The following is a 24792-nucleotide window of genomic DNA, read 5'->3' on the forward strand; positions in this document are numbered from 1 at the left end:
TGTATAGAATCCCGCCGTGAGCGCAGTGAAGATAAGCCCTGAACGGGGTCAAGCTACACTCCCACAGGAACAACAGTTCTAAGCCAGCAGCGCCGCTAGGAGCACTCAAAACTGATAGGCGAAACTAGACCAACGTCTGCTCCGGCTTACCAGGTTGCGCATCCACTGCAATGAGGCGAAGGCTGCACTGGACAGGGCAGCAGAATACCATAAGCACTCGAGCACAAGAGCTAACACAGTGTCGACGGCATAGCGGTGACAGCTGCATAACCTTAAGCCACACACAGAGTTAACAGTACGTTGGAACTACTGCGTAATGTGGAAACAGCTATGTAACCTTATAGTCATAACACAGAGTTAGCAGCAATGGTAACTCTGCAATACAGACTACTGCACAGCTGGTGGTAACAGTTTCATGAGTACATTGATAAAACTCACCGAACCCACGACGCTAAGGTGGTGCATCAAACTTGGAACCCTGGCGAATGTGTTCTGAGAAGACAGCCAGCATACCTAAATCCCGTAGGCATTAAGCAACCATTTAAAGCATCGAATTCAGAGAGAAGTCTCTGTATAAAACAGCACGTCCCTAGTACCATCCACCAAGCACACAAACAGCTGGTAGACTGCTGCCTAGTGATCCACGTACATCCACAAATCCCTTACAGGGCCAACATCACTCTGAGCATGGGCATCATGCGAGGCTGAAACTCAGCAGATAAGGCGGGCAGGGATCAACCTGTGCTCTGAACGGTGTAAGCGACTTCGGAACGTAGCTTGGTATCGGACTGAGAGTGACGCTGCAGTCATCAGGTCCGAGACAATGCGACAACATTCACTAGAATGAGCGTAAGTCTCCAAGTGCTTCGCTGGGGCGAGAGCCGGTGGTAAGGCCATCTCAGGGAGAGCTCCGTCTCAGCACTTGTCAGTGTGAAGTGTCTTGCTCAACTAAGGACCCAGCAGCGGACACACAAGAAGGTTCCACAGCTTGGGGCTGGGGTGCCACCTTGTAGAACATAGCCGATGTCCTATAGCCAATGTACAGAAGTGCAAATCAACACATAACTGAATGTACATAAACACAGTGCCAGTGGCCGTAGCGACGACAACTGTGAATATACGCAGTTAGAAAATAGCCCCATAATAGCATAGCACCTCAGTAAGCAAACACAGTCATAACTGTAGCTACAACTGTGAATATATGAGTTTGCACAGAATAACCAGTTGCCCTGATAGGAACGGGGCAATATAACAGCGTAGCACATGCACGTACAGCATAGGTCGCTGTAGCGCCAACTTAGCTCCGTATTAGGCTGAAGGATACGGGGCAACACCGCTGCATGAACACATCCATTTGTAAATAAATGCAGCGCATGTCGCCGTATCGACGGAGACTGTGAATATGCACAGTTTGACTGGGATAGCTAGTTGCACTGAAATACAGGGCAACATGGCAGCATAACACAAGTGAGTAAGGAATAGCGCATCCTTGCATGTACATAACGCAGCGTAAGTCGCTGTAGCAACAGAAACTGTGTAGAGACAGAAACTAAGATGCATAGTTAGATTAGGATGGCTAGCAGCACTGAAGGAAACAGGGCAGCATTACAGCATAACACATCCGTTTACGTACATACATCCAGAACTGTGAATATGCACGGTTAGATTAGGATAGCTAGTTTTGCACTGAAGGAAACAGGGCAACAAAATAGCAAAAACACGTCCTTGTACGTGCCGTGTAGTCGCCATAGCGACAGAACTGAATATGCAGTTAGATAGGATAGCTGGATGTTGCACTGAAGGATAGAGGGCAACATAACAGCATTACCCATCAGTGTGCACATATCAAACATCTGAGTGTATAATGCGGTGCAAGTCGACGAAGCGACCGAGACTGCATGAATATGCACAGTTCACATAATGGTCAGTTACGTTAGCAACATAACTGCATAACGCTTCAGTGTGGACACAGATGCAGCGCAAGTCGCCGTAGCGACAAACTGTGACTGCACAGTTAGATAGGATAGCTAGGTGCACTGAAGGATACAGGGCAACGCGACAGCATAGTCACATTAGTGTGTACAAAAACACAGCGTCAGAGGCATCGCGACATCGACTGTGAATACATAGTAAGTCAGAATAGCCGGTTGCACTGATGAAACAGGGCAATATTTAGCAGCGTAAACATAGCACATCAGTGCGTAGCGTGTACACAGCGTCAGTTGCACCGCACAACAACTGTGTACGTAATCAGAATAGCCATTTGCACTGAAGGATACAGGGCAATGTACAACGGCATAAATCATAACACATACAGTGTGTAGAGTGTACATAGACACAGCGTCAGTTGCATCACACGACAACTGTGAATATGCACTGCGTAGTAATCAGAATAGCCATTTGCACTGAAGGACACAGGGCAATATATAATGGCATAAATCATTACACATAACAGTGAGTTGTATGTACGTAACACAGTGTCAGTTGCATCGCACCACACTGTGAATACGTAGTAATCAGAATAGTTATTTGCACTGAAGGATACAGGGCAAAATACAAAGGCAAAATTCATAACACACAGTGTGTAGTGTGTACATAAACACAGCGTCAGTTGCATCGCACAACAACTGTGAATACGTACTGCATAGTAATCAGAATAGCCATTTGCACTGAATATTACAGGGCAATATATAATGGCATAAATCCCAACACATAACGCTGTGTAGTGTGTACGTAACACAGCGTCAGTTGCATCGCACAACAACTGTGAATACGTAGTAATCAGAATAGCCATTTGCACTGAAGGATACAGGGCAACAACAGCAAAATTCATAACGCAGTGTACAGTGTGTACGTAACACAGCGTCAGTTCCATCGCAAGACTGTGAATACGTAGTAATCGGAATAGCCATTTGCACTGAAGGATCAGGAACAGGGCAATATATAATGGCATAAATCATACACATAACAGTGCGTAGTGTGTACGTAACACAGCGTCCGTTGCAACGCAACAACTGTGAATACTTAGTAATCAGAATAGCCAGTTGCACTGAAGGGTACAGGGCAATATCGTGGCATAAGCATAACACACACATATCAGTGTACATAAACACAGCGTCAGTGGCATCGCACAACTGAATCAGAATAGCCAGTTGCACTGAAGGATACAGGGCAATTTATAGCGGCATGAATCATGAACACATATCAGTGTGTAGAGTGCACGTAAACACAGCGTCATTTCATCGCACAACAACTGTGAATACGTGGTAATCAGAATAGCCATTTGCACTGAAGAAACAGGGCAGCATGTAACGGCGCAAATCTTAGCACATATCAGTGTGCAGTGTGAACAAACACAGCGTCAGTGGCGTAGCAACAACAACTGTGAATACGTGGTTAAATCAGAATGGCCAGTTGCACTTTGGGATACAGGGCAATATATAAGGGCATAACAGTTAAATCATAGCACAAATCAGTGTGCAGTGTGTACATAAACACAGCGTCAGTGGCGTAGCGACAACAACTGTGATTACGTGGTTAAATCAGAATGGCCAGTTGCACTGAGGGATACAGGGCAATATATAAGGATATAACAGTTAAATCATAGCACATATCAGTGTGCAGTGTGTACATAAACACAGCGTCAGTGGCATAGCGACAACAACTGTGAATACGTTGTTAATAGAATAGCCAGTTGCACTGAGGGATACAGGGCAATATATAAGGATATAACAGTTAAATCATAGCACATATCAGTGTGCAGTGTGTACATAAACACAGCGTCAGTGGCATAGCGACAACAACTGTGAATACGTGGTAATCAGAATAGCCATTCGCACTGAAAGAAACAGGGCAATATATGACGGCACAAATCATAGCACATATCAGTGTGTAGTCTGAACATAAACACAGCGTCAGTGGTGTAGCGACAACAACTGTGGATACGTGGTTAAATCAGAATGGCCAGTTGCACTGAAGGATACAGGGCAGCCTGACGACATAAGCTGTAAGCTGTGCACCTCCATTACCAGAGCGGGGCGTCCTGACGCGGCGCTCTCCGTGGCCTGTGTCGCCACATTCCCGGTCCCGCCCTCTGCCAATGGTGAAGATCCGGTTCGTTTCGGGTTCGAACCGTTTTGGCGGCTGTAGCCGAATTAGGCGGGACGAGGTGCCGACGAAGAGAGACATCGAGGAAGGCTGGACGTATAGAGATCAAAAGTTTCGGTTTAATGTCTGGCCGCGGCGAGACTAAATCTTATCTGCTGTGAGAGCTGGGATCGAACACGGGTCCCAGTGCGACGGCTTTGGGTTTTACCAAAGAGCCACAGGGGGAAACAACCACTTTCGCGCCTTTAGACACAGAGCCATGGCCTTGCCTCGTCTCTCTGGATGCGTCTTCGCATGACTTACCATAGGACGTCGTGAAGACGGAGACTTTCTTGAAGTAGCCTGGCTGTTAGATACCGGGCTAAGTAAAATAATAAAAGTATCCTTTCCGACGAAGCCTATCGCGTTGAGTCCTTCTAGCGAGCCCGCGAAAAGGACCGGAGAGGCGACGGGCAGGTTAAAATGTATCTGCTGCGAGAGCCGGGATCGAACACGGGTCTCTCGCGCGAAGGCTTCGGGTTCCGCCACTGGGCCACAGGGGAGAATGACTGTCAACTCTTCTTTGGGCGTGAGAGGGCCCACCAGCCGCCGCTGGCGGCAGTGGGCCTCATCCCTGCTGATGCCCGGGTTTATGAGGGCGCGCACTGGTAGACCAGCACGTATGCCTGTCGTCCGTGAGTGCGGCCTCGGTAGATCCTTGTTTGGGTAGAGCGAGTCAATACCGCACATATCTGGCATGTTGCAGCCATCGGATGCGGGGAGGAAACATGGTGAGTAACCTCTATTGCAACTTCCACGATGACTTCAGATAAGACTTGTACCGTGAAGAAAGAGATTCTGACGTAATTGTCGCGCCCATGCTATTTATACTGCCCGCGGACCGGTCAGCATTTGCATGTTTTGCGTCAATTGGCCAGCTGTCTCCAGCTGGCGTTAACCTATAAGATTTCAGTGAAAATGGGAAGGGAGGAGTTCCCATATACGTCAGTATGACGTAATGTCGAAGTGACCGCCTTGAAAGGGAACACTTATAGACTGGTTTCTGTGCAATGTCATCACAGATATGCGCGCGCAACTAGGAGGCAGAAAGCAGCACTCTTCATGGCATATCAAACAGAGATGACACGGAGCTGTTGTGCTGTAAACTGCACTAACCGCCAAAAATATGGATTTAAAATGTAAGAAGTCAATACTTTTTTTCATCAAAGATGAATTAAATTGATCAAAAGTTACAGTAACTAGGCATTTATAATGTTACAAAAGATTCTATTTCAAATAAATCCAGTTCTTTTGAACTATTCATCAAAGAATCCTGATTTTTTTTTACACGATCGTGTCGACTGTTTTCAACATTGATAATAATAATGAATGTTTTTATCAAATTACCATATTAATGATTTCTGAAGGATCGTGTGGTGTGACACTGAAGACTGGAGTAATGATGCTGAAAATTCCGCTTTGATCACAGACAGGAATAATAACATTTTAAAAATATATTAAAATAGAAAACAGTCCATTTAAATAAGTGTATAGGCCCTATCGGGCCACATGATTGCTGGCCACTTGAACATGTGATCCATTCGTGGTCTGAAATAGTGTAGGGATCTGGTAATGTCTCACCATTACTGAGAGTTATCAGCCGAGTCCACGCTGTAATTGATGCTAGCAATTTCCTCACGACAAACAGATCCAACTCTGAAATGGCAGTTTATTATTGAGTCAACAAGAATTTACAAACAATGCAAAATCTACGTTAATTGCCGAGTTCTGCATAACGTTACATGCCAAGAATTGCATTCACCTAGGCTACTGTTTAAAAACGATATAGGCCTACTATTCTTTGTGGGATCATTAATGGTGATAAATAATTCGGCAGAACAAATATTGTCGGCTACCTGCAGATATTTGCATCCACCATTTCTCAGCATTGACTCACTGTTATCTACCGTGAGGTGCATGCAGAACTCGTCATAACACCTGTTAGCGGTTTTGCCCCCTGAATGCGCGCGCATCCAGTATTGTTTGTATACCAGAAACCCGTCTATTAACAGGCTTACCATTGTGAATTCAGTGTTAGACAAAAACACGTTTGGAAGAAGGATTCATGATGTATCGACTCATTTTGAAATGATTTTTAAACAACAACAAAAAATTAGCCTACATAGTGTACCTTTAATGCAGTAATGCAATTGATTACTTAGGATGCATTAGGAATGTCACATGAGACATTCACGTTTACCTGCCAAGTGATATCAGTCAAATTGCAAAGAAGGCCTGCACATTTAAGAGAAATCAAACAATAAATAATATTTTTTTTCCCCAATAGGTCATTTTATTTAAAATAGTATGTTACAATGTTTCAACCTAGATGATGTTTCTCAAAGTTTATTTTTTTTTATAACTCTGGTTAGTTTAACCTTCACACATTTCAGATATAAAACTATTGTATCCGGTTATTGTTAATTTATGCCATTATCTAGGCTACATTAAATAATGCACGCCTGTTTATCTCCTTCACGTACGCATTATATCTTTTGTCATACAAAGCCCGTTCCTGAACCCACCACAGCACAGGCCTTGTTTCAATCCCCTCGGTTCAGCAGAAAAATAAATTACCCCTTTCAGTCAGAAAAGCTACAAAGACTCTGTCAGTACTACACATAAGCAGTAAGATTTACAGATGAAGCACAGAACACAAACAAATAGCCGTTAAACTTGACAGTATTCATCCCAACATACCAATTTTGGGGAAAACACTCAAAACATTATTAATACTTTCAAGGTGGGCCAAAAGTTAAGAAAACACTCAGTGGAAGGATAAGAGTATGTTAGTGTCTTACGTTTTAAACTGAAGCGTTATGATGATATTTAATGGTTGAAGTTCAAGTTAATGACAAAAAACAAACAAATAATCATCCATGTTATAAATACATTCTGGTACATTCGTATTCTTCCCTCCCGGCACATTGACACAAAATAAGAAACACTGACCAAACAATTAATATTATAGCGCTGGTGAACATTACGAGGTGGAACACTTTTGACATTTTCCAGACAATACAAAAAGTGTCGCACCTGCACTCCTGACGAAAGGACAAAGTTACACGACTGTAAAACACACAAGCCGAACTTTTCTTTTTTTTTTTTCATTCACATTGATAAACTGTCTGAACTAATCAAATATGGAAATAATCAAGACTGAAGACAAATCAAGTTTTTGTAAATACGCTTAGACCACAGATGCTACCGTGCTGCTGTAATAGGAGCCTTTACTCTAACCAGAGAGCAATCTGATGTAGCACACACACACACACACACTATACAAACTCACTTATTGATCAAGGTATCGTAGCCAAGGTGGCTTAAGCATTTGGATGAGGATAAGCTCATTTATCACAGTATTGTGCTGGAATGGAATGGTGAAAGCTTCTGACTTGCATTAAACATGCATGTCTGTTAAGAAAATGTTAAGCTGTGCCTTGTCCTGTGATGAGGGGGGCAACCAAGGTCCTTTATGGTATATCTTTTTTGCTATACCATTTTTAAAGCTCTAGTTCTCTACTATGCATTAAAAGAAGAGAGTTACAACAAGAGAAAAATAGCTAATGTAGACCACTACAAAAAAAAAAAAACACAAAAAAACCTGGCTGTTATCCCAGCACACTGTGGGGAATTTGCACATGAGTTTGAGACTAGTTGCCTTTTGCTTTCTAAGTTCTTATTCTAGAAAACATATGAGAGGACTGAGATCACAGTATTCTCAGTCGGTCTCTTGTTTTCCCCGTTCAGATCTCGTCAGCAGGTCCGACGTGGTGCTGTTGTCTCTCTGTGAGGAAAGCCTCTGCAGTCTCGAACAATAAATAACACAAAGACAAACTCAGACGAGGACTCGCTCGATGATGTTCCCTCAGAGGCCAACACATAAAACTGAACAGAAATAAACTGTATCTTGAGCGCAGCTGCTTCTGTGTTTGATGCTGAGGCCCCCTACAGGTCACGTGTGCGAACTACACTTAACCTTAAAGGGATAGTTCACTCCGAAATGAACATTCGGTCTTTTCGTCTTTTACTCACCCTCAAGTTGTTCCAAACCTGTATGAATTTCTTTTTTCTGCTGAACACACACACACACACACACACACACACACACACACACACACACACACACACACACACACACACACACACACACACACACACACACACACACACACACACAAAAAAAAGATATTTTGAAGAATGTCAGTAACCAAATAGTTTATGGACCCCATTAACTTTCATTGTACTATGGAAGTCAATGGGGTCCATCAACTGTTAGGTTACCCATATTCTTCAAAATATCTTCTTTTGTGTTCAGCAGAAGAAAGAAATTAATACAGGTTTGGAACAACTTAAGGGTGAGTAAATGGTGACAGAATGTTCATTTTTGGTTAAACTATCCCTATAATGTCAGTTTATAAACAATCCTGTCCTTAATTACACAATCACACACACACACACTTCCCATGTCACTGCTCCTACAGACTTGTTACTCCTCATCTAATTGAAATAAAATTAATAAGAGCTCATTTTAGTCAGCAATACTGGGAAAATCAAGCAATAATGCCATCACAATATTATTTTAGAGAGATCCCACACTAATCGTTTGTATGGTGACCTTGCTACACAAATTATTATTTTGTTTTGTTAAGGCATGACGTCCCCCTCCCATTTATATAGTTTAGTCAAACAATTGTGATAGCGGGTGCCATTCCAAATCACAAAGTGGTCATTCGTTACTACGCTGCCCTGATAACAGTGCCGATTCAGCTCTACCTTAGCTAATGCTCTCCAAAATCCAGCCAGTAGACTTAAAGAATAGCTTGTCTCCTAAACCAATGACGTGGAAGATCTTTCGATCTCGTCCTATGTGGTATTTTACATGTACTTAAGCAAGTTCAAAGTATCTATTGATGAAATGACAGCAGAACCCATTGGTGCTCTCGATCTGGGGTGAAACATCCCTGCAGCCTCTACTTCGCCATGATAATGGCATTTTGCGTTGCTGTGGTTGCCATATGGAAAGCTCTGCGTCTGAAAGGCACACTTTTGTCTCCGTGGAAACGTGGTTGTTATGGTGTCGCTGGGATGTTGCCGTGGTAACATGGTCATTATGGTGGTCTGCTCACGTGTGATGATCCAGCGCAATTTATGCTGTTCCACAGGGGTCTAGAGAGGGGTTTTAGGAAGTGGCAATCTCGCCCCCTAGGTGGCGCCATCCCTTCTGTTGCTCCAGCGGCGAGATGTAATCTACAATACAGAAGTTTCATTCCCTTTACTAAACATTTAAAAGGGTTTGTAAAGCTTTTTTTATTTTATTCTTAAATCCCCTATGCCAATGGATTTATAAATTCTGCCTTCTGTTTTACAGGTTCACTAAATTTAAAATCACATTTAGTGTTAGCAGAATTACATTCCCATTAGAGTACACACCAGTCATTTTCAATGGCCTAGAATGGGGGAACTTGGGCTCACGACAATGAATTCTACTCGCCTGATCTCAGTAAAGTTCAGTATAAAATTAAAGACTATTTTTGTGTCAACCAGCAGGGAAAAAAATCAATTGCTGTCAAATCGATTAATCGTGATTAATCACATCTAACATAAAAGTTTGTGAAATAATTTATGTGTATGTACAGAATATATACACACACACGTAAGCGTTTATGTTAGATGCGATTAATCGCAAATAATTGATTTGACAGCACTAAAAAAAAAAAAATATATATATATATATATATATAAAAGGTGCATTATTTTTGTTCAATTTTAAAGTATTTTAACATGCACACACAAACACACGTATATTTATTATATATTATACATTATCATTTAAATTAATTATAGCCTAAATTTTAAAATTATAAAATTAATTTTTACATTATAATTTTTTATCAATGAATATTAAATAATAAATTATTTATTAAATTAATCTCAGTTCATACCACTACAGTTCAGATGAAATGTATTCAGTACAGAAAAATACAAAAAAAGTTATTATTTCAAATATTTACTTTGCAAATATATTATTTGCTCACTGAATAAAACAGTGCTCAATAATGAAAAGCACATTTGCTGGAGTATTTCCAATCTATGCTAGCCTACAGTGCATTGGAATCAATGTTTCCTGCATTTTGTTTTACATAATAAAGGAATACATTTCCATTCCTTGATCATCCGAGAAGGTGCAGGGTTCATTTCACGCACTGTTGGCTGAAATGAGCATCACACGCATGACATGTGACTTTGTACTCATGCTAAAATGTGAGTGTGGCAAGTATGAACCTGTATTTCAGGTTTCTGTGCGAGTATGATCATCACATGAGTACGCTTGAAAAAAAATCCCATTAACTTGTGTGTGTGATAAAACGAGGGCAAAAGGTTCTCTTACCATTATTACTACAGTTCTTATTGCCTTTGTCTGAGGCCTCCTCTTCAACCTTTAACATATCAGAGAGAAACTCATTAACAAATGACAAAAAAGGCAAAGAAGTTAAAACAGAAATGTGTGCAAGTTATTAATACCTCTTTCCTCCATTTGAGCTCACAGAAAATCCTCTCAAAGCACTCGTGCATGTAGTTAAACTGGAGAAGGGAACACAAACACACTCAACCAGGGCTTATTTCTGTTCAAAATGTTCTGAGAAACACAATTCAGCAGGTAAATAATGAAGCAATCATTTTCATTTTGGGGTGACTTACATAAGGAGTGAATATTTTGACCCAACGAGGTTTCTTTTCTCCCCGCACATACTCAAAGCAGAAGGCCATTCCCTCCTCATCTGTGTCCCATCTTTGCATCTCTGACCATTCGAACACAATCACCTGATTCTGTGAGTCAAAGATAAATGTTACTATGGGCGAACAAATCAAACGTGCTCTCATACGGCCAATTCGACGCCTCTATGTCTGTACATTGTGAGCATCTTTCGCCCACCTCAAGAGTGCCGTCCTCTGTGCAGGCGTGTAGTTTGAAATGCTTCATGCTGATGGCCGTGATCACATGACCTTTCCTCCGTGAGTCACATGCACAGTGAGGGAAAGTCAACTCGTTATATCCCTCACATGAGCGCAAAAGACTCAGATACTGCGAGAGAAAGATCACAGAAAAGAAGGAAAACAAATGTTTATTTTGTGTTCAAACAAAATGCCTTTACATATTATTAATAGATTTTGCTGTGTCCAGGTTACATTTCACCCCCCAAAAAAAAAAAAAAAAAAAACATACAATGAAGACTATCTTAGACCAATTAACATTTTTGTTTGGAACCCAATGTTATAAAAAAAAAAACTTTTCATTAATTGAAACAAAGCTGAAATAAAATATAAATATTACATAGAAAACTTTAAATGAAAATTAAAAATGTTGCCTTGGAAAAAAAAAAAAACTAAAATGACTAAATCATTATTAGTAAATATTTTAAACCAAAATAATAGGGGAAAAAAACGAATTACTAGAAATTAGACTGAAGGATATAAAAATATAGAAAACTGTAATAGTATATAAATAATACTATAACAGCACTTTGAGCCATATATACATTTTTTGCATTACTCTAATGATTTTTTTTTATTGTAACAATATTTCAATATATTACTGTTTTAGTGTATTTTTGATTAAATAAATACAGCCTTGGTGAGCATAAGACTGAATAATAGGGGAAAAAAACGAATTACTAGAAATTAGACTGAAGGATATAAAAATATAGAAAACTGTAATAGTATATAAATAATACTATAACAGCACTTTGAGCCATGTATACATTTTTGCATTACTCTAATAATTTTTTTTGCCTTACAGTTATAAGAATTTGTAATGTAATGGAAATGTATTGAAAACTAAATGTTACAGTGCAATACATTTTTTTTAAATGCCCCCCAAAATATGCTTGATTTTATTATTATTACAATAATTTCTTTTAATTAGATTTTTAAGGTGAAAAGTGACCTGGACGTGTTATTGAAAGGGTTTCAATGAAAAGATAAATAGCATTTAAATGAAGCATTCTATTTAAAAGTCTGTTTGGCATTCTATGACGGATAAAGTATGAGAGACCGTTGTCATCTTTCTCTGTTCTGCTAGTTTCTGGAGCTGGTACGCTTTATCCTCTGCTTTAATGAATCCCTTCTTCACATCATCCTGTGCCTGAAGAAAAGAGACCAAAACACAGAATGTAAGAAATGAACAGCTCTGATATGAGTATATGAGCTGAAGAAGCGTTTGAAAGCAAGTCATTAATGACTTCAGCTATAGAGTTTATGTAGCCCCGCCCCTTTTCAGCACTGTCATCTATGTCTTCTGGTTTGTATTTCCACAGCACGAAGGTAAGATCTTACGGATTTATGAATGAACCGCTCGTTTTAAAATCTTCCCGGTCAGCTGACATTTGTCAAACATTACAATGCTCATGATAACTTTCATTAACTCCACAATAAGTAAATCCACTTCACTAGCCACTCTTCGACACCGATGCCATAGACGGAGCGAATGCAAAAAGGGAAGTTTAAACACAATTCTACAGATGGCTGCATGCTTGTTTCTCTGCCGCATAAGGTCTATACAAATACGTCGAATAAAATGTAAAGTAAAACAAAGCAAGCATGTGTGGTATTAGATGATGCATTAACCTGGCACCTTGCTAGCTGTTCAAAGTCCATTTGCGCGGTTTATGGTCTGCATTTACCATAATGTGCGACGTGTTTATATTTATTGATGACATAATGACCATGTTATAGTATCTGGAGACACTATAAATGACTTAATCTGCGATAAGAGAATTGACAATAACCCGGACTGACCTGATGGAAGCAGTAGTGCAGGGCCAGTGGGTTGTCCCGCAGCAGTTCCTCTTCCTGTGTGCTGAAGAGCCACTTGCGCACCGTGAGACACGTCCCAGGGACAGCTGACGTGTAGTTCTGAACATACAGCTTGTGCGGAAACTCATTAGGAGCCAATTTGCGCACTTTAGGAAGAAAAGTGCAAGTGACAAAACAGAAAAAGAGGACAAGAGAGAGATTTTCAGTAAATATTGCAAACAGTTTAGCATTTCATGGTAAATTTTATATCTTTATATGAGGAAAATAATTAAATACTGTAATATAGACTGCAAATCTGCCATACGTACACTACTGTTGACCCTGTAAGTTTAGGGTCAAGTACAATTTTTAAAAATATAAATTACTTTTATTTAGCAAGGACACAATAAACTGGCAGTGAAGAAATTTATAATGTTGCAAAAAAATTATATATATATATATATATATATATATATATATCTATTAGGGCTGTCAAATGATTAATCACGATTAATCACATCAAAAATAAACGTTTTTTTTACATAATATATGTGGGTGCACTGTGTATAATTATTTTGTATATATATATATATATATAAATACACACACATGCATGTATATTTAAGAAAAAAAAAATGTATATATAAAATATTTATATTTATATATAATATAAATTATATATAAATCTATATACAGTATATACATGAAAATATTTCTTAAATATATACAAGCATGTGTGTGTATTTATATATATATATATATAAAATAATTATACACAGTGCACCCACATATATTATGTAAAAAAAACTTTATTTTGGATGTGAATAATCACGATTAATCATTTGACAGCCCTAATATATATATATACACTCACCGGCCACTTTATTAGGTACACCTGTCCAACTGCTCGTTAACACTTAATTTCTAAGCAGCCAATCACATGGCGGCAACTCAGTGCATTTAGGCATGTAGACATGGTCAAGACAATCTCCTGCAGTTCAAACCGAGCATCAGTATGGGGAAGAAAGTTGATTTGAGTGACTTTGAGCGTGGCATGATTGTTGGTGCCAGAAGGGCTGGTCTGAGTATTTCAGAAACTGCTAATCTACTGGGATTTTCACGCACAACCATCTCTAGGGTTTACAGAGAATGGTCCGAAAAAGAAAAAACATCCAGTGAGCGGCAGTTCTGTGGGCGGAAATGCCTTGTTGATGCCAGAGGTCAGAGAAGAATGGCCAGACTGGTTCGAGCTGATAGAAGGGCAACAGTGACTGAAATAACCACTCGTTACAACCGAGGTATGCAGCAAAGCATTTGTGAAGCCACAACACGCACAACCTTGAGGCGGATGGGCTACAACAGCAGAAGACTCCACCGGGTACCACTCATCTCCACTACAAATAGGAAAAAGAGGCTACAATTTGCAAGAGCTCACCAAAATTGAACAGTTGAAGACTGGAAAAATGTTGCCTGGTCTGATGAGTCTCGATTTCTGTTGAGACATTCAGATGTTAGAGTCAGAATTTGGCGTAAACAGAATGAGAACATGGAACCATCATGCCTTGTTACCACTGTGCAGGCTGGTGGTGGTGGTGTAATGGTGTGGGGGATGTTTTCCTGGCACACTTTAGGCCCCTTAGTGCCAATTGGGCATCGTTTAAATGCCACGGCCTACCTGAGCATTGTTTCTGACCATGTCCATCCCTTTATGGCCACCATGTACCCATCCTCTGATGGCTACTTCCACCATGTCACAAAGCTCTAATCATTTCAAATTGGTTTCTTGAACATGACAATGAGTTCACTGTACTAAAATGGCCTCCACAGTCACCAGATCTCAACCCAATAGAGCATCTTTGGGATGTGGTGGAACGGGAGATTCGCATCATGGATGTGCAGCCGACAAATCTGCGGCAACTGTGTGATGCCATCATGTCAATATGGACCAAACTCCCTGAGGAATGCTTCCAGCACCTTGTTGAATCTATGCCACGAAGAATTGAGGCAGTTCTGAAGGCAAAAGGGGGTCCAACCCGTTACTAGCATGGGGTACCTAATAAAGTGGCCGGTGAGTGTATATATATATATATATATATAAAAGGTTTTCACCACCAGGCTGAACGAGTTCTATTTCCAAAAAGTTCTGTTATCAACCCCACAATGGAACATAAAACCAAACCCATACCGGCTGGGTCGGATCGGCATGGAATGGAACTGTTAAGCATTGAGAGTGGTTTGACCCGAAAATATTAGGCAGCACAATTGTTTTCAACAAACAATAATAAGAAATGTTTCTTGAGCAGCAAATCAGCATATTAAAATGATTTCTGAAGGATCATGTGACACTAAAGACTGAGGTAATGATGCTGAAAATTCAGCTTTGCCAACACAGAAGTATAACACATTTGAAACTATATATTAATAGAAAACACTTATTTTGAATTGTAACAATATTTCAATATATTACTGTTTTAGTGTATTTTTGATTAAATAAATACAGCCTTGGTGAGCATAAGGAACATTGAAGAACTCTTACTGACCCGAAACATTTGATTTATCTGATGATTCTGGTTATCGACTCAACAACGGAGGGGAAGACTTTCACCAACAACTTAAATTTTGATCTGTTTGACACAAAGCTATCGTATGACTTGAAATATAAAGAACAATTCACATGGACCACTTGGATGACACTTTTCTGCTACGTTTTCTTCCTTTTTGAAGCCTGAAAGCCCCATAGAAGTTACATGTTTCAACTCAATATTTGATATTTAAAACTATCTAGCCGTCACATAACTACATGTGTATTTTTACAGACAAAAACATTCAGTAAGACTTTAGTTTGGGGACCAATTCTCACTATAAACTCATTGCTTATTAACTTGCATATTACTAGCATATTGGCTCCTTATGCTCACCAAGGCTGTATTTATTTAATCAAAAATACACTAAAACAGTAATATATTGAAATATTGTTACAATTCAAAATAAGTGTTTTCTACTTATAAAGCAAACATTAATGCCTTATTCTGCATGACCATATTCTACATCCCTTAATCGCACTCCATACCTAAATTAACCACTACAACTACCATACTAACAATTGAATAACAGTAAATTAGGAGTTTATTGAGGCAAAAGTCATAGTTAATAGTGTATATGTGTTCCCCAAACTAAAGTGTGACCAAACATTCTTCTATAAATGTATACAATCCTTTTGCGAAGGATTTACACAGAAATTTGTTCTGTTCATATTTCATTAACAAGGCCCGATGTCCTTATGAGCTCAGTAGCACCTTATCAGAGCTTGCCAGCCGGGGCAAAACATTGTTCGTTTGATTAAGAAAAGATCACGAAGCGGCAGTTTAATCACTGTTAAAATGAATCATAAGCGCAATTACTTTTGACTTCATAACAAGGTCAACTGCTTTCCTCAGTGAATATCTAAATGCTTTCTTCCCTTCCTGTTAGAGGCCAACTCAGAACACAGTAACGTGAAGGAAAATAGAGCCATTACTCACCAAATGAGTGGTTAATAACTTCGAAGAGAGCAAAGTAACTGGCCATCATGCTGTCCATCCCAACCTTCATGACAAGAGCCTGAAAAAGGGAAAATGATACTCGTTTATGACTAGGATGAGCTGTTGTTGAGGTCATCCGGTGTTGACAGGTGTCGGCCATTAACCAACTGAAGAATAGTGGGCGGGGCGATGATGATGTTTAATTATTTGTCGATGTCTTGCTCTGGAGGCAGTCATATGCAAATGTATTAGCCCATGTGACATCAGATCCCACAACATCCAAACAAGCTGTTTTTGGAGTTTTAATAAATAAATGCTTTGTTTATAATGAAGATGACCTTTTAAGCTATGAAACTTGCAGGATGCTTTAATGGTACAAAACCTTGGCTTTTATGTTTTTTTTTAATATTTAATGACCCCTTTAAATAGTCAGACTGTGTTGCATGAACATATGACATTTTACCTGGTAAACCTGGTCAGTGGTGCTATTCTTTCGGACTCTCACTGAAGCTGTAGTTTTATCAGGCAGCGCTATCCGTAACTCGACATCTGTTATGGTGTTGTGGTTCTGTAACACGAAGCGCATGTTAAACAGAGTCCTTGAGCAAAACCACTTCCACACAGATCTACAGTTTTTGCACACACATACTTACCTCGTTTGATTCAGACAGGAATTCTTGCATAATGTCACTCTCACCTATGATCCGCACTGAGCAGACTAAAAAGAGAAAGAAGTCGAGAGACGCACAGAGAGAGAGAGAGAGAGAGAGAGAGAGAGAGAGAGAGAGAGAGAGAGAGAGAGAGAGATATATATTTATATAGAGCTCAGCAGAAGTGCATTTTATATCTCATGCATCTATGAGCAACTGTACAAAACCACATCCAATGGTGGCTTACTGCAAAGATGACAATACAAAAACATCCTTGATCAAATATAAATCATCTGTAATAAAAGTAAAAAATAAATTAATAAACTCAGGACTTTAAAATCAGGGGCCAGATTCACGAAAATCATCTTGAGAAAGAAGAATATATTTTTTTAAGAACACATTTTTTTTTGACAGGCTTTGGTGTTATTGAAAGGCTCGCTGAAAGAAAAGCTTGTATTTTCAAAGCGCCATGTTTTTAACGCACTGTGTCAAGTTAAAATAGATATTTTAAAAGAGCCTGTCTCAAGAAGATGCAGAACGTCTTTTTGCACTTTCTATAGAGTGAACGTGTCCTGTATCTGTCGCTAGTTCTAGCTAGAGTGAACGCATCATGTACAGCCTACGCGTTCACTCCAGAAGTGCTCACTATTTTAATAATCGATCCGTGTCACTCATACTAGTATTATATGTAGCTAGTGTTATGTTGAAATGCTTAATCTTTGAAACAACCAATTAATTCATTAAACATCTTACCTTAGGGGATTTAAGACAGGTTAGTGGTTATCCTAACTGAACTAAGGCCTAATCCTGGCTTAATCTAAGCCCTGTCTGTGAAACCGGGCCTTAATGTCCTCCCCTCTCTCACCTCTCTCCATGTATTCCTCCAATCCTCTCCTGCGAGCGTCCAGCTGTTGTTCAGACAGAGAGAAGGGCCACTTCCCAGGCAGTTTCGGGAAAGTGTAGCTGGAAAACTCTCTCTTCAGGTTCTGATGAAGTATTGCGAACTCCCGGTAACGCTTCGAGCACATCTGTCTGCCCGACATGTAGACGTTATACGCCTAAGACAGGAGGAAACAAAGATTATTAGCACTAAACAGCCAAAAAGGAAAAAGCTTTTATGCTTTTCTGCGCAACTCACCACAAACTTCTCGGAGTGCTGTTCCACATGTTTGTATGTGGGGACTGAAATGGGGACGGCCTGCTTGTCGCTGTAGTCGTAACTGGGCTGCACAGCACTTTCTTCTCCGGCATCGAGTCCGTCCCCTTCCTGTGGCGGGACAGAGAGCACGGTCAACACCAGCTCCCTCTCTCCGGCCCGGATCAGGTCCACTACCTGCTTGTGCGTCGCCCCCTCCACGCTCACCCGGTTACTGCAGGAGAAACGGAAAAAAGTGGGTCATGTTACAGGGGTGAAATATTAAGACGGTTTGGTCTCTCATACTCCCCAAGGCTGCATATTTTACCAAAAATACAGTAAAAACACTGAAATACTAGTACAATTTAAAATACCTGTTTTAATATATTTTTGATATGGCAAGCTGAATATTCATCAGCAATTACTCCAGTCTTCAGGGTCACATGATCCTTCAGAAATCATTCCAATATGCTGATTTGATGCTCAACATTTTTTAATATTATCACAGTTGAAAACAATTGTGCTGCTTAATTATTTTTTTTTTTTTTCAGGATTAACTGATGGATAGAAAGTTCAAAAGCAGAGCATTTATTTGTGTTAATGTTAATTTTTTGTAACATTATTAATGGCTTTACTGCCACTTCTGATTAATTGAATGCATCTTTTCCTGAATAAAAATGATTCATTCAAAATAAACCCCAAACTTTTTGAATGGCGCTGTATGTATAGATATTCAAAATCTCATTGGTGTTGAGGGAACTCATTGGACCACACAAAGCAAAAATTGGCTTTTTAAAAACATTTAATTGTGATTTGCAAGCAAATCAGCCCTTTAGCATACCGTTTTAATTGGACATCCGCATTAAGCATTGAGATCTTCAATACTAAAACAATCCAAACATTGTTTTTCTTCACCATTAAAGCAAAGGTTACTCTCTTTAAACTGGTATAATAAGCCATTTTACAATTGATGGAAATGAAACCCAGAGTAGTCTATTAACCAAAGGTTTACATTTCAAGTAGGGAACTGATGTCGTTTTCAAAAAGTCTCTGTTTTTTGTTTTGTTTTTGCAGCTGGTTTACAGTGTTTTTCAGCTGATAAAAGGTTGACGGTCACCGGGATCTCTCCATTTAGTTATGAATTATTGTTTGCATATGAACATGATCCCACCACCAACAATGACACATGTAGCACATGGCAGCTGTCCCCATCACTTATTATTATTATTATTATTACCACTATCACTTATTCATAAACCAGGTGACAGATGGAGGAAGACAGTAATGGGGAGGTATATGTCATGACGCCATGCAAAAATGAGTGTAGACAAAGCTGACAAACCAGCTTTATACACTACCACAGAAAGAAATTCATTAGTGATTTGATTATATTAAAAGTGGAGGGAAATAAAAAAATGCAAGGCTCTTCTGGTATAGTTCATTTACATTCTCAATAGGAAAAAAACATGCAAATAAATTCATCCACGGCATAAACAAAGACAGTGTCTCTAGTAATGGAAATAAATACTTTCACTTTATAACAAAAATATATATAAAGCAGAAAAATATGGTGCTTGTATTCTCTGTCATAACTTTAAATCACCAGAAATATTGATAGGGATTAATATGGGGTCTCTTAACTTATCCTAAATCCCAACTGTCCCCAAAATCTATACCAATGTCTCATACTTTATTCCAATTCAATATAAAATCACATGCTTGAAGACTTGAACATGCTGAACAATGAGTTTGGAACAGGAACAAACTGTTGTGTAACATGACATTCACATGACCAGTTAATGACTGCAATGATTCCCTGATACTTCCTCATTTCAGATGGAAGTACTGTTATAACTCTAAAGAAGATACCATATTGATTTTCTTTTCCTTGTTGAACATATTCATGTTTATACCACTGAACTGAAGACAGGGACAACGCTCACCAAAGACTGTAAATGGAAAACACAGCTCATAAACAAACTCAGCCTTGGTTTGTGAACCCACTCCTTCTTCCTTAAAGGAGTTCCTCAGGAAACCAGCCTTGGGCTAATGAAACCTAGGATTATTTCCACAAAATAAAAAGGTCAAGTCAAAGCATTACAATTTTTTTTTTTTTTTGAAAGTTCCAGTTCCCATGTATTCATCACAAATGACCAGTAGATTCTTTAAAAGGGTCCAGATGCAACACTTAGCATGATGTGAGATATAATATATAACATTCACATTGATTAACACAATAACAACTAGGGTTGGCACATTATCAAAATTTCAGCCGATACAAATACTAGTAAAATTTTGCATTCTTGACACCAATTTTCTGCTGATTTAAGAACTAACTTCAAAATATTTTGTCCCGTTTTGTCTCGTCCATTGGTTATCATGGTCAATCATCGCATTTTAGATTCAATCGCCCATTTAAATACAGTCGTCAATCCAGAAACTGCACAATGAATCTCTTATTTACATTGTGTTTTCACTTTGTTGGTTATAATGAAAGGATTCATTATTGAACAAAACAAATGCTCTTGCATTTTCAGTGGTGTTAAGTGGATGGATTGTGAATAACTTACTGACTAGCACCTCTGATAGGCCACGTTGTTCACATGCTCAACAGATATGAATATGATTGTGATTGGCTACAATGCTCAACGCTTGTAAAAACAAAAAACGCTGTAAATAAAAACCTGATGCATAGGGTCACTGTGATTTTGCCAAGACATGTTCCTGGAACAACATCTACTGAACAACATTCCTGTCCAAAAGCATAGTCCCCTGACCCTATCCCTATCCCTACACCTAACCCGACCCATAATTTATCCCTAAAATCAGAGGGAAATAAGCCCCTAACCCTTGTTGTAAGCCTAAACTTGATATTAACTAAAAAACTATCCCTCAAATCGGATTGGTTTATTGAAATGTTGTTCCTCCATGATCAACAACTATGTTGATCCAGGAACAGTTCTACTTGGTAAAACACATTAACCGATCCTCAGACAGCGGTCAAACAAACACATCTATTCAAATATACCGGGTACTCGTACTACTGGTACTGCAGAAATGCTGGTGCCATCAACTTTTGCTTTTAGTACCCACTGGTATACCGGTAGAACCAGTACGTTTGACAACCCTAATAACTAAAACCATCTCAAAAAATCTGTTTTCAAAGCTGATTTGTAAAAAAAAAAAAAAAGAGTATTAGCAGCATGGCTGAACAACTGTTCTTAAAAAAACCACACTAACCAAAATATTTATCATGTTCCTAAAGACGTTCCTCAAGAATTTCCAGTGAATTACTAGAGGTAAAGAAATGTGTTTAAATGAACTTGTTAAAGTAAACTTGACCGAGGCTAAGCAAGTAACAACCTCCATGTCCCTAATAATAACCTTTTGCATTTCCTTCCTTTCAGGGAGGGGTAAATACTTTCATGACATTTTCAGTGGGATAAAATTAGCAAAATCGAACACATTACTGAAGCAGATCGACATTTTGAGTAAATGTGACGTTTTAAAGAGAACAATGACTGATAAAAATAACTATAGAGGAGTTTAGCATCATTTTTATTTAAAAAGTCTCCTGACATTAGTGTGCAGTAGCCTACATGAATGATTTCTTTGTTTACACACACACACACATGCCCGGAGTTTATCTAAAACACAATTGAGATGGCCACACATTGAGTTCAGACAGAGATAGACTGTCTGAGAAAAGTGGTTTGAGTGAAACCGACGGCAGCACACCACCAGCATGCGAGTTTATTGACTGAAACTGACATTGTGAAGAACTGCACCACACTCTGTGGCCCTTGTGAATCCTTATACAACTTCTAATTTTCTCAGAAGATAAAACAGTGACCCCAATACGTCTCAGTTTTATAATGTGGATCATGTTACCTGTCACACCTCCAAATATGACCAGTGGCGTGGTTCTATATTGGCTACATAATCTAGCTTATGAATTAACATGCAAAGCAGATCTGTAAAATATTCACTGAAGAAGGAAGATACTTTCTAAAACCTGTTCTCAATGTTAACACGGTTGCTCATTGCAGTAAACTATAAAAATTTATTTTACCAGTAGTTACAAATACTATTATATAGTAAAATGCCAATTAATCTGCCAATATTTTGAAATAAATATCATTAGCATTGGCTTATTAATAAGATGATATTTCTGCCTAATGTCAAACTTACTGACAGCCTTGTCAACAGTGCACATTTTCAAATATTTTACATAAGTTTGAGTAAATATTATTGCTGGTTGACATGTTTTTAGTGCCCACTGCCAATAACTAGAGAGCACAGCAGCCAATATAATACTGATTTATGTAATATAGGCCAATACATCTTAATTAAGGCAACTGACATGTAATAGGCTGGCATATGCATTACTGTTTAAAAGTTTGGGTTCAGTAAGATAAAAATAAAAAAATGTATACTTTTATTCAAGGAGTCAAGGGCACATTAAATTGATCAAAAGTGAAAATAAAGACATTTATAATGTTACAAAAGATTTCTATTTTAAATAAATGCTGTTCTTTCGGATCTTGCTATTCATCAAAGAATCCTGAAAGTTTGCACACAAACATTAAGCAGCTCAACTGTTTTCAAGATTGATAATAGTAAGAAATGTTGGGCATCAAATCAGCACATTAGAATGATTTCTGAAGGATCGTGTGACGCTGAAGACTGGGGTAATGATGCTGAAAATTTAGCTTTGCCATCACAAGAATAAATGACAGTTTAAAACATGTGAAAATAGAAAACAATTATTTTAAATGGTAATAATATTTCACAATATTACAGTTTTTTACTGCATTTTTGATCAAATAAATGCAGCTTTGGTGAGCATAAGTGACTTATTTGCTTACCTACTGAAACATTTGAACAGTAGTGTATGATTGAGAGATGAACATCTTTAACAATTTAAAAGTTAATCTTACATTTACTTGGAAAAATCATTATATGATGATATTAAACCATTTTTATACAACGTTCACTAAAAGTATAAGAAAACCTATATATATATATATATATATATATATATATATATATATATATATATATATATATATATATATATATATTATGTAAAATATGTGCTTCTTTAAATTTGTTTTATGTAACCTTATTTGCTACTTTATGTGAATTATATCGACCACATAGAATATATAATATAGGTTTTAGCCATTTTAAAAACACATATTGGTTGACCATTGCACTTTTTAAAATGGTCAATCATATATGCACCTCCCAGGCCACGCTCAGATAAAGCACAATTTAGGATGCTAACTAGTCAAGAACTACATTTATCAGCTGCATCGATGATAATAGAGCAATATGACAGCATGTGATCATGAAACTGTCATGCATCAACAAGTCACTGAGTGAGAGACTCTTCTGGATTTATATGACACATAAGCATAAGCTGGCTATATAGTAGCACACACGAATTATTGAATACACGCCGATGATGACCCTGTTGCACAACAACAACCGTTCTGCGTTTGAGAACTTCCAGTACGTGTTATCTGCTCAAGCCTTACATAATAATGATCTGTTTATTGCATTAGCAGGGATGTATTGGCATGCACGGCCACGAAAGCTTAAACAAGTCCAATGCTAATGTGTAAAAATAACGCAAAGCCACCAGTGACTGTGTGTCAGACAGACTGACAGTAGAGCAAAGCTTATTCCAAGGCTAAAATGAGAAGTAAAGTGGAAAATAAAAGACTTACACCTCTAGTATTCTGTCTCCTTTCACGATACCGGCCCGGTCCGCCGCACCACCGGGTAGCACGGCGCTTACATGCTGGAGAGGAGCGTACAGCTCCCCGTTAATGCTCCGCAGTTGGCCGCCTTCACTCACTTGACCGCGGACGTTGAATCCGTATCCAGATTCTGACTTTATTATCCGAACCACGCGCGGACCCGAAGTCACCAAGGTCGGGGTCTGGCTACCAGAACCGAGCATCCCCGATCCGTTAACGCGGGGCGCTGTGGGCAGCAGTGACGGAGGAGCGGGCCGAGCAGTCTCATCTCCTTCGCTTTCCGCCATCTTTAACTCGCTTTTCACCCCCTCTCCTCCCGGAGGCCTTCAAAACAACAAGCCAGAAATACGCGTGACCCGCCCAACCATCACAAGACTTCTTTCACTTTCACAGACTTTGTCCAGTGTGTTTAGAGGAGGACGGAGAGACTCTTGTGGAGGCTGTCCGTTTGTTTTGGTGAATTATAAGAGGATATCCTGAAACAGTACGAGGCAAAGCTGATGAAGGATGGTTGCATGGAAAAATCTGCAATCATAGTGTTTTTACCATGATAGCAAATAAAAAGTGACATGTTGATGCCTACCAAAATATTACCAGGGCAAGTTGCCAAAATAAAATTTCTATACATTTTTTGTTGTTGTTGCTACAGCTGTTGTGTAAACAATTGAACTGAATAAAACTACACTGACATACATTCTGACAAGAGTCAACTTAAAGTTTCAGATCTTTTCAGATTTTAGAATGTTTTTCATATATTGGGGCAAGTTGTCATATTT

General features: G+C 38.9%; 1 protein-coding gene across 1 annotated transcript; it reads right to left on the minus strand.

The window, feature by feature from the left end:
• Positions 1-8635: 8635 nt before the first annotated feature.
• On the minus strand, positions 8636-24419 carry snx27a (sorting nexin 27a). Its single transcript, XM_056268419.1, has 13 exons — positions 23984-24419; positions 18252-18483; positions 17979-18171; positions 17117-17181; positions 16927-17031; positions 16464-16542; positions 12946-13109; positions 12203-12292; positions 11084-11233; positions 10849-10977; positions 10672-10731; positions 10538-10586; positions 8636-9396 (listed from the first exon to the last, which is right to left on the minus strand). The coding sequence occupies exons 1-13, from the start codon at positions 24301-24303 to the stop codon at positions 9329-9331; spliced, it is 1704 nt and encodes a 567-aa protein (XP_056124394.1). The 5' UTR covers positions 24304-24419; the 3' UTR covers positions 8636-9328.
• Positions 24420-24792: the final 373 nt, after the last annotated feature.

The sequence above is a fragment of the Rhinichthys klamathensis genome, unplaced genomic scaffold, assembly GCF_029890125.1.
Source record: "Rhinichthys klamathensis goyatoka isolate OS25496 unplaced genomic scaffold, OSU_Roscu_1.1 h1tg000271l_1, whole genome shotgun sequence".
Taxonomy (NCBI): domain Eukaryota; kingdom Metazoa; phylum Chordata; class Actinopteri; order Cypriniformes; family Leuciscidae; genus Rhinichthys; species Rhinichthys klamathensis.